Source organism: Bubalus bubalis, chromosome 21 (assembly GCF_019923935.1).
Source record: "Bubalus bubalis isolate 160015118507 breed Murrah chromosome 21, NDDB_SH_1, whole genome shotgun sequence".
Classification (NCBI taxonomy): domain Eukaryota; kingdom Metazoa; phylum Chordata; class Mammalia; order Artiodactyla; family Bovidae; genus Bubalus; species Bubalus bubalis.
The window spans coordinates 50,362,208-50,377,391 of record NC_059177.1 but is presented as its reverse complement, the minus strand read 5'-3'; the positions used below and the strand labels follow the sequence as shown (position 1 = coordinate 50,377,391).

The following is a 15,184-nucleotide window of genomic DNA, read 5'->3' as shown; positions in this document are numbered from 1 at the left end:
CCGAGGGGACCCCTGGCATGGACAGCAAGCAGGCACACACACACAACCCCGAACACGCAAGCACCTAGGCTCTCGCCACGGCCGACTCACCTGCATGCCACAGACCCTGACGCCCAGCGTCGCCGACGTACTCTGCTCGCACTTCCGCATTTGCCGCGCAGCCTTCTCAGCGGATGCGTCATCGCCATGCTGCCGGGTGCCCATCTTCAGGTCCAGCACGCAGGGGTACTTGAAGTGGTGCACCACGTTCTCAAGCAGGAGGAACTCTGGGCCGCGGTCAAGGGGAATAACGACCATACTCGCCAGCAGTCCCAGCCAGCAAAGGACAATCCAGTTTTACTCCAAAAGAAAGCACTCCCTGTGCTCGCTTCGGCAGCACATATACTTAAAAAAAAAAAAAAAGAAAGCACTCCCTTCTAATGTAACGTGTGTTCACCTCACAGACTCTCAAATGTGGGTGTCACACAACTGGCTTATTATTTCTTTGAAAACATTTTTATTATGGGAAAACACATACACCATTTACCAGGTTAACCATCTTTAAGTATGCCAACTATCACCACCATCCAATCTCCAAAACCTTTTCATCTTCCCAAACAGAAATTAGAAACTGTTCGGGAGTGTGTGTGTGTGTGTGTGTGTGTGTGTGTGTACGCACACGCGAACACATGTACACATGTGTATTTCTCCCTTCCCAATAGATAATATTGAAACAATAACTCTTATTCCTCCCCCGCCCCTCATCCCCTGGAAACCACTATTCTACTTTTTGTTGCTATGAATGTGCCCGTCCTAGGTACTTCATATCAGCAGAGTCATAGAATATTTTCCCCTTTATATCTGGCTACTTCACTTAGCAAATTGGTTTCGAGGTTCATCCATACTGTAGCATGTGACAAAATTTCATGCCTTTTATGAATAAATTTTAATCGTATGTATTTGCCACATTTTTTGATGTCATCATTTTAATTTTATTCTTTAGCTCTGTCTTGCAGGCATACAGAAGTAAACCAAAGAAAATTTGGGAGTTTCACATACATCTCTAGCACCATCAATAAACCAAGACCCTGCTCAATCCAGTGCCTCATTCAGTCCTAAAAAGTAAGAAACTTCCTTTGTAGCTCTACTGCAAAAATGACTCAGATTTAACATTCCCAAACAGGAATCTTTAGAAAAATCTGGATTTAAATTTCACTCTTGCCATTTTCTGACTAAACTTCAAGCCATATAGTTAAACTTATCCCTTAGTACTTCCAGGATCTTCTGTTTACATCCAGGACTTCATCTACATCTCCTGTCTGCAATGATCTTAGATAAAGGTACTGGCTTGTCACAGGTCTGCCAATAGTCATCATCGAGGCTCACAGACAAGCCCTCAGTTCCACATTTTGAACTATGGAGCAATCACCTGGTCTTAGAGGGTAAGACCCTCAGCATCACTCTGATGATGAACATTTTCATATCCTCTAACCCTTTAAAGAGTAATGTGAAATTCATTACATGAGGCTTTTAACTAGCCTCATTGCCTGCTATGATTTATAAACAAGCAAGAATAAAACTCGAAGAAGGCTGCAGTGGTATCTCACGATGCCTGGGGCGTAGGACCCTGCCTTTCCACTCACTGGCTCTGGGCATAATACATCCCCCCGTGCTTCCACACACTCATCTATAAATGGGAGTCAGAACAGTTCCTCCCTCAAAAGACAGGAAAACTGAGTAAGTACATATGAAGTGCTCAGCACACTTCCCCTCAGTTTCTCAGTAAGTCTTAGTTATTTATTGTCCACTGTTTCAAAACACTAACCCATTTTAAGAGTTCTCATTTCATAATACTTTTTTTACCTCTGCTATCTTAAAACTATTTTACATTGGTATATTGTTTATCTTTAGAAAAAACACTAAAACGCATTTTTTTAAAAAATATCTGCTGGGAGGGGAGAAATACACATGGGTACATGTGTTCATATGCGGATACACACATACACACCCCTGATTCTAGACATGCACTGATAAATATGGTAGCCACTATCCATACCTGCTGACTTAAATGCAGATTTTAATTAAATAAATTAAAAATTGAGTAACTCGGTCACAGCAGCCACATTTCAGTAACAGTATGGCTAATGGCTAGCACAGATTTTAGCACGGGTTCTTCCATCGTCACAGAGTTCTACTGGATAGCACTTTTCTAGACTGCTAAGTTTAAGCTTCAGTCTTACCAGGCCCAAAAGGCAGGGGGGAAAAGAATGACGAAAATATGAAGAAGAGCCTATGGTAAAGGGAGATAAGAACAAAAGACGAGCCCCGGAACAGAGCGGGTGCTGACCATGGTACCGGGAGGCGCCCTGCCATAGAAGCCATGGTCCCAAGTAGCAGCGCTGCTGGAGGAGCAGTGACAAGGATACTGTAGAGCTTTCGGTCCTTGGACTCGGAGCGCATGCGGCTCAGCTGCTGCTTGTGGCAGCGCAGGCTCCAGGGGTTGTGGCTGATCTTCTCAGAACTCAGGCCACTGTTGCCATCTAGCATCTGGAAAGGGACGTCCGAGTGGCTGTGTAGCTCCACCTTTGGACTCTTTGCCTCTTGGGGGCTAAGAAGGAAGAACATATACATTGCTAAGGGGCTCAGATGAGTCATCCTCTGGGGTCTCACTACATAGGGTTGGGGAGCCTGGATCAAGTCTAACGTGCATCCACAGATCTTTCTGAAGGGAGACACATGGCCCCAGGAGCATGGGCCCCTTCGAGTGGGTAAATGGTGTAAGTAGTAAGGGGCGAGAGCGTGCAGCCAGCGCTGCTAAACTGATCTGATCTGATGAGCGAGAAACTGTGTGTGGCCACGTCTAAGAAATGCCCTAATTCTAAGTCAAGCCACAGAGCAGTCTAGTTACTGATTTTTTTTTTTTTTTTTTTTTGGCCATGCTGCACAGCTTGCAAGATCTTCATTTCCCGGGGCTCGAACTCAGGCCCTCGACAATGAATGTGCCAAGTCATAATCATTGGACTGCCATGGATTCCCTCACTGAAACTTATTTTTGAGTGAGATTAAGTATGTACAAAGTAATTTAATCATATAATTTTGATTTCACTTTGGTTCAAAAAGCTCACATTATTTTTTGTTTACATTAGTTTTATTTATTTATTTTTACAATTCAGTAGTTTGTTTTTTTTTCAAGTAGAGTCACAAGGTTAGAAAACATCACCACTATCTAATTTTTATAAATTTTCATCACGCTCACAACAAATCTTGTCACCATTAGCAGTAGCAACTTCTCATCAACCCTGCCCCCTCAACCCCTGGCATTCACTGACCTACTTTCTGTCTCTTGGACAGAAAAGATGTGGATTTACCGATTCTGAACATTTTAAGTAAATGGAACCATACAATATGTGGTTTTCTGTGACTGGCTTCTTCCACTTGACATATGTTTTCAAGGTTCATTCATAGTGTAGCCTGTGTCAGTATTCCATTCCTTCTCGCTGCTGAGTGATATCCAATACCACATTTAATTCATCCACTCATCAACTGATAGACATTCAGGCTGTTTCCAGTTTGGGGCTATTAGGAATAACGCTGCTATAAATATTTGCATACACAGTTTACACATGACTATTTTCCTTCAGTTCTCTTGGGCATATACCTAGGACTGCAGTTGCTGCATTTAACTTTTTGAAAAACTGCCTAAATTGTCTTCCAGAATGCCAGCACTATTTTACATTCCCATCAGCAACTCAGGAGGATTCCCGTTTCTCCATAACCTCAACAAAACTTTCACTGTCTATCCTTTGGACTGTGGCCACGCTTGTGGGGGTTCACATTTTTTGCATGATATATCAAGATAAATAATTATTTTTCCTGATCTGTAAGAAAATTCAAATTCCAATTCAATACACTGAATTTTAGATGCAGGGCAAGGGTTAATGGTGATATCAGAGTCTCAGAGATCTGACTCCAAAACCCTTAGAGCATGGGCCTGGCTGCACTCACTGCCTCTGGGCTCTGCGGTCGGGCCAGTGCATCCACCTCTGCCTTGGGAAGCAAGACATAACAAAGCTGGAGGAAAACAACAGCGTGTTCTTGCTTCCAAAGAGCTGAGAGAACTCCATTCTCTCTCTCGACCAGTACAGCCAAACTCAGAAGCGGGTTTCACTGGAGCGATGGAACACGCGGGCGGCAGGTGGCACGATGGGGTGAACCTGTGAACATCAGCCATTGTCCCTCCACCTTGAGCCCTGCTTCCCCGTGACGCATCAGGACACTAGAGATACGCTGAGTATCTGTGCTCATAGCACCAGACGTGAACTGCCCGCCCTGCTCACCACCCCCTTACCTCTCCGAGGTTTCGAGGGGCAGGCTGGCTTTCTCCTCCTTGTGGTCACTGCCACTGCCCGACCGGTGCAGGCTCCGGCGGGAGTGCTTGCGCCGAGGCTGCTCCCGCTCCGGTGTGTCATCCGGCTCCACGGTCTCACTTTCCACGTACGGGTAGGCCACCAAGTTGATGTAACCGTCACTGTCCCCCTCGAAACAGACGGATACCACTCCTATTGGGGAAAAAGAGGCAGCCAGTCAACAAATGTCCACCGAGGCTGGGTCCATTCAGCACAGATTGCTGGCCCTTGCTGGCCCTCCACACACAGTCATCACCTGCCCTGAAGCCACTGTAGGGACAATGAGTGGCGGGCATCTTTCCAGAACATACCTCACCACTCATTCCTCATCCTTAGTCCACCATTCACCTTTGATTTTGGATCAATTCATTTTTACTTCCCATCCTCTTATCTCTCTTGCTTTCAACTATTGCCTGCTGTACCATTCAGAAGAACTGCATCTTCCCACTGACACATCCACACCAACATAATCTAACCTCCACTTACTGAGCCCTACACTGCTGTCATCTCCTCTGTCTTCTAGATCCGGTTTCCTTCTGCCTGACAGTGTCATCAAGAGAGACATCAAGACTCCTCCAAGACAGCCCTCAAAAACATGTCTCTGCACTGAGGATCAGGCTAGTCTAGGCTCACCAGGCAGAACTTCGGCCTCAGCAAAGCACCAGCATTCCAAAGTGGAAACAGCTATTTTCCACACAGTACTCATGCAAGTTTGTTGTGTCCATTTTTATCAAACAGCTTGTCCTTGGTTTCTTCTGGATCATTACCAAAGGAGCTGAAACACAGCACCTAGAAATCTAACTCAATGAGTTTCTTTGGTTGTTAAAAAGGTCCAGGCTGCCCTTCATCTGATTTCCATAGTCCAACCTACTATCAGCTACATGTCTCGTTTTACACTCTTGGTGTGCAAAATCAGCATTATGATCTGACAATCGGTGACAAGCCTTTAAGAATATGTCAGTATGCCAGACCAAGAACATCCTTTTCTTTGGCCCATTTCCTTCTCCAGGAGGACACTGCTCTTAAACCCTGGTCTCTTTTAGGAGGGAAAAAACCCTTGAAACATCAACGTGTAATGGATTCTTCTTTTCTCACATTGCTTAAATGCACACCTCACTTCAGTGGGCTTCACAACTGTACCCTGGCTTCCTTACATAGGTAACTTGCCTCTCCTACAGGCTTCCGCCTTCATAACTTCTTCCCTTTGTCTTTTGCAGAGCTTCAATTCTGTTCAAGCCTGAATGCCCCCAGTCTACAATATTCTTTGTTTCCTGGGCTCCCCCTCGTGCTCTGATGTGGAGTGTTCTCCAGGCCTGCCACGGAGCTCCCACGCTGGAGCTGACCAGAGTCAGAGCTGTTCCTTCTACGATCCTCTCCTTTCCCCCCGTTCCCTTGGCTTCCTCCTAATCTGAGTGGGATACATCTTCAAGTAACTTCCTAACAAAAGAGGGTTCAGGATGTCAATTTTCTGAGTTCTTTGTGGGAACCCTACTCCAACAAGTGATGGATAGTTTAGCTGAAGACAGAATTCTATGTTGTCTGCAAATAAAGACAGCTTTACTTCTTCCTTCCCAATCTGAATGCCTTTTATTATCTTCCTGCTTACCTGTACTGGCCAGAACCTTCAAGTTAAATGTTAACTAGAAATGGAGAGCACAGACATTCTTATCTCGTACCTTGATCTTAGGGGCTAAAGTGATTGTATTATTGCTGAGTATGAAGCTAGCTGTAGGTTTTTCATAGATGCCTTCTATCAGGTTTGAGGAACTTTCTTTCCATCCCTAGTTTGCTGCGAGTTTTGTTATTGTATCAAGAATAGATACTTGAAACAGATGGTCAACAGATACATGAAAAGATACTCCACATGGCTAATTATTAGAGAAATGCAAATCAAAATTACAAGGAGATACTACCTCACATGTGACTCATGGCCAATCATGAAAAAAAAATCTACAAATCATATATGCTGGAGAGGGTATGAAGGAAAGGGAACCCTTCCACACTGTCGCTGGAAATGTAAATTGGTACAGCCACTATGAAGAACAGTATGGAGGTTCCTTAAAACCTAGAGCTGCCATATGATAACAGCAATCCCACCCCTGGGCATGTATCTGGACAAAACAGTAATCTGAAAAGATACATGCACTCCTAAGTTCATAACAGCACTGTTCACAATAGCCAAGACATGAAAACAATCTTAATGGTCATCAAAAGATTACTGGATAAAGACGTGGTATGTATATACAATAGAATACTACTCGGCCATAAGAAAGAATGAACTAATGCTATTTGCAGCAACGTGGATGGACCTAGAGATTGTCATACTGAGTGAAGTAAGACACACAAAGACAAATGCCATATGGTGTCACTTATATGTGGAATCTCAAACATGACACAGATGAACTCATGTGTCCTGTGAAACAGAAACAAACTCACATACAGAGAAGAGACTTGCGGGGGTGGGGGGACAGGAACAGACTGAGAACCTGGGATGTGCAGATGCAAAGTATTATATATGCATAATAAACAACGAGGTCCTAGTACAGCACAGGGAACTGTATTCAGTATCCTGTGATAAATCATACTGGAAAAGAATATTAAAAAGAACAGGCATATATGTATACTGAATCACTGTGGAAATCAGGTGATGTTTATCCTTTGGGGTTTGGCTTCTTTCTTTCACTTAGCATAATGTTTTCAATGTTCATCCACATTGTAGCATGTGTCAGAACTTCATTTGTTTTTATGGCTGAATACTATTCCACTGTAAATGCATGCCATTTATCTGTTACGTTAATGTATTTGGTTTACCAGTTCATCTGTTGATGGACGCTTGGGTTGCTTCCACATTTTGACTATTATGAATAATGCTTCAGTGAGTATTACTTTACATGTATCTGTTTGAGTCCCTGTTTTCGATTCTTTGGGGTATATATCTAGGCATGGAATTGCTGGCAATTTCTGTGTTTTAATGTTTTTGAAGCACTGTCAAACTGTTTCCTACAGTGGCTATTCTATTTGACATTCTTACCAGCAGTGTTCCTATTTCTCCTTATCTTTGCCACACTTCTCTTCTCCCTTTTAACAGCCATTCACTGGGTGAGAGAAGTCTCTCCTGTGGTTTCAATTTGCATTTCCCTAATGACTAGTGATGTTGATTGTCTTTCCGTATGTTTGTTGGTCATCTGCTTGTCTTCTCTGGAGAAATGTTTATTCAAGTCCTTTGACCACTTACGAATAGGGCTGTTTCTTAACTCTTAATTGGCAAAAAAGAGCTAGAGTAGTTTCTTAGAGCACTGAAGTTTTGTCCGTTGTTGTTTTTTACCTCAGGGTTTTTGCTTATCCTTGGAAGCTTGGAGTGTTCTTTCCATTGTCCTTTGCCCACAGCTGCTCCTCATTCTCCAGTCCTTTGAGTCTCCCCAGACACTCCTTCCCCAATCATCCTATATCAAGGGCTCTGGTTTGGAAGCTTTATTACTGTCAATTACAGATTACTTATTTAACTCAAAGTACTTAACACAACCTATAATTGTTTTGTCTATAATTTGTTTATTCTTTCTCACATTAGCATGTAAGCTCCATGAAGATATGGGTCTTTTTCATCTTCTACACTAATGAGCACAGGGGCTGGCATCCAGTAGATGCTCAGTAAATACTAGATAAATGAATGAGGCAAGGTTCTGAAAAACGATACAAGGCATTTAGCACTACAAGCAGTAACACTTGATGACTACAGCTGGTCATATTAAATAAACAAAAATCCCTCTTCAAACCTACTGCCAAAATATAGAATATTATTGGCATTTTTCCTTAGCTGAGTTTTAAAAACACCTGTGCTTCTGGCAATAAAGAAATGTGTATGTGATTGTGGGTTAGAATTAATATATGCATTTTCTAAACCTCTGTGTTGAAAGGGCCTAAAAGCAAAGCCACTCCAGTGACAATCAGAACATCCAGCACCAAGATCTTGTTTTTTCTAACCATCATTCATACAATACAAGGAAGAAAAGCTTGTTACAAAGTCTGGTTCCTGAATCAGGGCAGAAAAAATACAAGATGAGCCTGGAATATCTCGTGGTAACTGAAAGTAATGAACAGCCAAAAATGATGAGGGGTCTATGTCAAAAGTACACAAGAGCTAATGTTAAGGAGTCCCAGTGTCCAAATCTAGAATAATTTGAGGAATAAAATACATACGTCCACACTGATAGATAAATGGGTGAGGAGGGACAATTCTCCCTTACAGAACTGTAATGTATTTTAACTGCTAAGTATAGAAGAAAAGATGAAAAGAGATGTCATCATTAGGCATGCAATTTTGTTGTTGTTCAGTCGCTAAGTCATGTCTGACTCTTTGCTACCCCATGGACTGCAGCATGCCAGGCCTCCCTGTCCCTCACTCCGCAATTTAGTAATTATCACAGGAAAGAACCACTGATCAATTGGAAAACTAGTATGCTCCGAAGCAGGATATCCAGAGAGTCCCAAGGTATCTCTCCACATGAAACTCCTTAATTACAACAAGAAAAGTCATAATTTTACAGTGCAAAAGCCAGGCAGACACCATCTTAAAGCAATCAAAGTTAAATCACCAGTAACAAGAGATGGGCCCCCTGACATGAACTGAAGAGGACACTGGATCGTTTCTACTGCCCAAAATACAGAACCTCAATCTAATCATTAGAAAGAGAAAACAAATCCAAATTTAGGGACAATCTACAAAATAACTACTAGTGCTCTTCAAAAGCATCAAGGTCATGAAAGACCAAGAAAGAGTGAGAAACTGTCCCAGACTGGAGGAGGCCAAGGAGGACCAAATACAACGTGAAATCCAGGACCTGAGAAATGACATAAGTGAGAAAACGGCCAAATCTGAATACAGTGTACAGGTTAGCTCATAGTATTACACCAAAGCTCCTTTCCTTGCTTTGGTAATTATAAACCATGATATGGTTATGTATCTTTTAATGATGCTTTTATTCATTAATACTAGACAGCCAACCTAAATAAAGCCTTTGATTTCAGTCTACAACAGTTATGAAATAGCAGCATTCTTGAAATCTAAACCCTTTAAAACCAGGTACTAAAATTCACGTAAGGGACTTAAGGGCAGGGTGTAAAGGGCCAGGTTTTCATAGGTCTCACCCGTTCCTCGTGCTGCACCACACTGCAGCCTCCTGTCTGCTGGAGCGCAGACCACAGCACAGTTTCTGCACAGTCAGTTCACTCCCAACAAGCCAGGGGCTCTTTGTGAAAGCTGAATTTATGGAGCAGAACTCAGGGGCTTCCTCCTTCTAGCTGAAAAATACCTCTTCCTACCCAGCTACCAATAGGGATTACATCTATAGCATTATGCTTCTGGTCAAACAGAGAAAACCAAAAATTGTCTTATGTTCCCTTCTCCTTCAATGGGATACATCATTGGGACACCGAACTTCATTTGAGTCTTTAACACATTCTTCAGAATTAGAGTAACACCCAGCTGACTCATGACAGGGCTGTTTTTTCGTCTGCTCACCAAAGCAGTCACCAATTTTCTGGCATGCTTTCATTGAGTATGTGTGAACAGTAGAGAGGACCCTATAGTGGTCACAGAGCAGCCAGTACAACACAAGCAGGAGAAGGGAGGGGAGGAGAGGGAAGGGGAGGGGAGGGATGAGGAGGGGAGGGGAGGATGGGAGGGATGAGGAGGGGAGGGATGAGGAGGGGAGGGGAGGATGGGAGGGATGAGGAGGGGAGGGATGAGGAGGGGAGGGGAGGATGGGAGGGATGAGGAGGGGAGGGATGAGAAGGGGAGGGATGAGGCTGAGTTTGTGTTGATCAAGATGTCTTTCAGTGCCCTGTAATCCCTTCCAAACACTGAATTTCAGCCCACTGTGCTGGAAGCTGAAGCAGTGGGTTCATCAGCTTGGATTACATTGGTTACATCCAAATCCACTTCTGGCATCTGAATCATCTTGGAGAGAACCATCAACTGCAGCTTTCCATTCACACAGATATTTTCAAATATCATCTTGGTGGAAAAAGTAAAAATAAACCATCATCCTGGCAGAATTTAAGAGGTTGAAGACGCTTCCTGAATCTCACCCAGGGCTGATGGTCTTGCCATGCACAAAGGAAAGCCAGTACAGGCCTCTCCACAGAGAGGTGAGCTGCACAGTGACGGCTTCACTCGGTACACTGGCATCATGGGAGCACTAGAGAACCTCCATTACTTTTTCAACTTTTCTGTAATTTTACATTTCAAAATAAAAAGTAAAGGAATTCTCTGGTGGTCTAGTGGTTAAGACTGTGCTTCCACTGAAGGAGACATGGGTTTAATCCCTAGTCAGAGAACTAAGCTCCTCATGCCCTCAGAGCAGCCAAGAAAAAAGTAAAACCCCTATGGTATCAGTCTTGGAAATACACAAATCGAACCCATCATATCTTCCATTTTCTTGGGACTTCATTTGACTTAAAAAAAAGAAGAGATCAGTTTCAATTTACTTATATTTTTGAGAAAGTATATTTACTCTTCCCTAGTGAAAATGCAGCCTGAGGAAAGAAAATCAAGCAGATACTAAAGACTTGTTATGGGTTTTAGACTTCTGTTCCCCCAAGCTGAGTCAGTTGGAAGGAAAACCGAACCAATGTATGACTGATAATCCTTCCCTGGGTGGCACCTTGAGATTCTAACTAGTCCAAATTCTGGTGGTTGTGATTTAGAAAACATTTCTCTGCAGCCTGGGGTTCCACTTCATTTTTAAGGATTTTTTTTCTTCCCTTAGCATCAGAAGAGGACTCCATGAGCTAACAGGGCTTGTAGTTTTTTTTCCTGGTTTTGGCATTTTTATAGCAAAAGATTTGGCCATGATGTATTGAGTGTGGATGGGTGGGTGGCTGAAGCTACATTTATAAAGCATTTGTAACTTGTTTCTTAGCCACTTGGAGTCGGCAGTGTGTTTGATTCTCGCTTCTCTCTCGTTTTGCAGCGTTAAGAGTATTTATTCTTCCAAACTCAATATGCTTCTGATTCTGTTCTGAAAACAGTAACAAACCAACCGATTCAAAACTGCACAAAGGACTTGAATAGACACTGCTCCAGAGAAGATACACAAATAGCCAATGGCACATCAACACCATTCATCAGTCATTAAGAAAACATGTACATAACAATGGGATACCACTTCACACCCACTTGGGTGGCTACACAGTTGTTGCTATTGTTTTTAATGGAAAATAAGGGTTTGTAAGGATGTGGAGAAAAAGAAACATTGCTGGTAAGAATGTCAAATGGTAGGCTAATATGGAAACCAGTTTGACAGTTCTTCAAAAACGCTAAACACAAAATTACCATACGATCCAGCAATTCCACTCCTAGGTATATACCCAAAAGAACTGAAATCAGGGACTCAAGAAGGTATTTGTAAGGTAATACTTACAGAGACATTATTCTTAATAGCCAAAAGGTGGAAACAACTCAGGTGTCTATCAACAGATGAACAGATAAATAAAATACAGCTTATATTTACAATGGAATAGTATTCAGCCGTAAAAACAAATGCAGTTCTGACACATGATGAACCTTGAAAACATTATGCTAAATGAAATAAGCCAAATCCAAAAGGAAAAACATTACATGATTCCACTTGTATGAAATATCTAAAATGGGCAAATTTATAGAGACAGAAAGTAGATTAGAGAGTACCAGGTGAGGGGGGAAATGAGTTATTTAATGGGTACGGAGATTTTGTTTGAGGTGATGTAAAAGTTCCAGAAATAGATAATGGTAATGGTATACAGCATAGTGAATGTATTTAATGCCACTAAATTAAACACTTAAAAATGGTAAATTTTGCTGTATAATTATACTTTAATTTTTTAAAAAGCTGCATCCACCTTAAAAAAAGGTTAAATTTTATGTTATGTATATTTCACCACAATAAGAGAGTTAAGGAACAAAAGCCAATACCAATATGGACTGTTTTTCTAAATCGATCTCCCAAGTAAAGCACGGTGCAAACATGACTGAATTCACACTGCTTTGGAAAAGGTAAAAAAAAAACACAACACAGGGCACGTCCCAGCAGTCCAGAGGTCAGCTCAGTGCTTCACTGCAGCGGCCTGGATTTAATCCCTGGTCAGGGAACTAAGTTCCCACAAGCCATGCAGCACGGCCAAAATAAAAAGAACACAGAAAACGTAATTTATACATGCATGGATGCGTACTAAGTCACTTCAGTTGTGTCTGACTCTCTGCGACCCTATGGACCATAGCCCACCAAGCTCCTCTGTCCATGGGATTCTCCAGGCAAGAATACTGGAGTGGGTTGCTGTGCCCTTCTCCAGGGGATCGTCCCAACCCAGGGATCGAACCTGCATCTCTTATGTCTCCTGCATTGGCAGGCAAGTTCTTTACCACTAGTGCCACCTGGGAAGCCTCAACTTATACATGAGGGTCAATAAAAATGTATACACACAGTGACAAAAATCAGGTTTTAAAACAAAGTGACTTAAATTCTGATATACATTCATGGGGTTCTGGCCTATCAAGTTATATTATAAAGCAGATTATTTTTCCTTTAAAAGTTAGGACCTCCAGGCCCCAGTCCTTCTCTAAACTTCCTACTATCCATTCACCCCCAGCACACACACACACAAGCTCCACAGCACCTCCTCACCAGCTACCTCATCCCGAGCCTGGAGAGCATCCAATTCCTTCTCTGGGAGCAGAGAAGGGCTGCCCCTTCTCTCCTAGATCATCCCAGCCAACAGGGAAACCTCCTAGACAACAGCATGCTCTTCGCCAACGGGACTTAATGCTGTGAATTCTTCTCGGGTTTACCTATCAATGGACTCAGTTTTCAGGAAATAAAGACCTCGCTGATGCTTTCAAATTTTGTTTAACAAAGTGACTTAGCTGCACAGAGACAACAGAGACCTACAATCATATCACGTGGCCGGAAGAACAAGGAAAATTGGGCTGAGGGCCTATATGCTGCTGCTCTCTCCCAACTGGCCAGTGACTGACCTTTGTACTCAGGGGTGAACTCCTTCATTTCGGGAGGGAGGGACTCGTAGAAGCGCTGCTCCCGGGAGATGAGGGGCTTGCACACAGTGTGGTCGTCGTAGCGCATCATGCTGCTGTGTCCGCCCACCTGGTGGATGAAGGGCTCCAGGAGGACTCCCCGGTCTCCGGCCCGACTTGCGTTCTTGCCATACTGCCCCACTTCCATGGTTTGACAAACACACATTGCGTTGGGGGCCAGTTGCACACTGAGGCCAGAGGATGTAGCACATGAGCCACGAAAGGAGAGCTACGCAGAAGGTCCTGGCAGGCTGAAAACCAACGGTCAGAGTCTGCTCAGCTTATTCTTCTCTCCTAACAGGGAAGAGAGGAAAAGAGGGAATCAAAACACCCGGCAAGCTCCAGTTTCTCTGGAGTTCACAGAATATCCACTCCTGAGGAAGAACAGGGGTGTGTCTTGCTCCCTGCTATGTGTTCCCCAGAAGGACAACTGTCGGATACCTGGGAGTGAGCTGGGCTGAGCTCTGCTGAATGGTGCAATGCTGGTCGCCTCCACCCATCTTTTGTACCATTCTGTCTGGATTTCTCACGACACCCAGTACTGCCAAGAGTCTCTCCCTGGCTCAAAGAAAGGGTTTTACCTCCAAAATCAGGTCACATGAGATTCCCAACTTTTCTGCTTAAGGTGTCAAGGATCTGGCAGGGAAAGCCATTCCCTCCTGAATTGTAGAAGCATAAAAAGATTTTGTTTTCCCCCAAAGGAATTCAGACTTCATATTTCTTCTACTTTAAATCTATGGTCATCAACTTATGACCATGCCAAGCACCACAGAGCTTCCCTTCCTGTTTGATTCTACACAAACAGCGGGACACAGAAAAGCTCTTTGTACTTAAATAACCTCCTTTTAATATAAGTTTTCCCTCAAGAAAGTTACTATAGTGCAACACTTAATAATGAATATATCTTTTAAATTAGGAATGTAGTAGGTAGGCAGGTGGTGGAGCGAAGGACAGCAAGTTTGGGATGAACAGAGGCAAACTATTATATACAGGATGGATAAACAGCCTCTTACTGTACAGCACAGGGACCTATACTCAATCCCCTGTGATAAACCATAATGGAAAAGAAAATGAAACACAGCACGTATAACTGAGTCACTTGGCTGTACAAAAGAAATTAACATGGTACTGTAAATCAATTATACTTCAATAAAATTTTTAAAACTTAAAAAGGAACATAGTAGGCAAGACATCTGAAAGATCAAGACTGTAAGAAAAATATTTATAGAGCAGAAATACGGCTTTACCTGTAAGAGATAAACTATTAGTTTTTCTGAACCTCCTAATTACGGGCAAAATGAGCTATGCTATGCTGTGCTTAGTCGCTAGTCGTGTCTGACTCTTTGCGACCCCATGGACCGTAGCCCGCCAGACTCCTCTGTCCATTGGGATTCTGCCAGCAAGATACTAAGGTGGGTTGCCACGCCCTCCTCCAGGGGATCTTCCTAACCAGGGATTGAAGCCAGGTCTCCCGAATTGGAGGTGAATTCTTTACTTTCTGAGCTACCAGGGAAGCAAAATCAGCTATATAATAACACTACTGCAAAATGTAAAATTTTCTTTACTCCAAAGCTGTCCAGGAAACTATGTGCTATCAACACCATTCCCACTCCCCCAAATGGATCAGCATCCCTTTAAAGGTATTCATTTTAAGTTCTCCTTCGGGATATGGCTCAGACTCCATTCTCTTCGTACAAGTTTGATGCACACCTCTGCGTCCCCTGTGGCATCC

At 43.0% G+C, this 15,184-nt stretch overlaps 1 protein-coding gene across 4 annotated transcripts in view; it reads right to left on the bottom strand.

The window, feature by feature from the left end:
* IP6K1 (inositol hexakisphosphate kinase 1) overlaps nt 1-15,184 on the bottom strand; it is a 37,615-nt gene that overhangs the window by 3,894 nt on the left and 18,537 nt on the right. For 3 of the 4 annotated variants that reach the window (XM_025272891.3, XM_025272892.3, XM_044934398.2), the window contains exons 2-5: nt 13,396-13,746; nt 4,328-4,538; nt 2,406-2,587; nt 91-266 (exon numbers count right to left, since the gene is read on the bottom strand). In XM_025272891.3, the coding sequence (XP_025128676.1) occupies nt 91-266; nt 2,406-2,587; nt 4,328-4,538; nt 13,396-13,618 (792 nt within the window). In that variant the 5' untranslated portion in view covers nt 13,619-13,746. Of the gene's footprint in view, nt 1-90; nt 267-2,405; nt 2,588-4,327; nt 4,539-13,395; nt 13,747-13,893; nt 14,548-15,184 lie in introns of those variants that run through there. The other variant, XM_044934399.2, reaches the window with a different exon arrangement.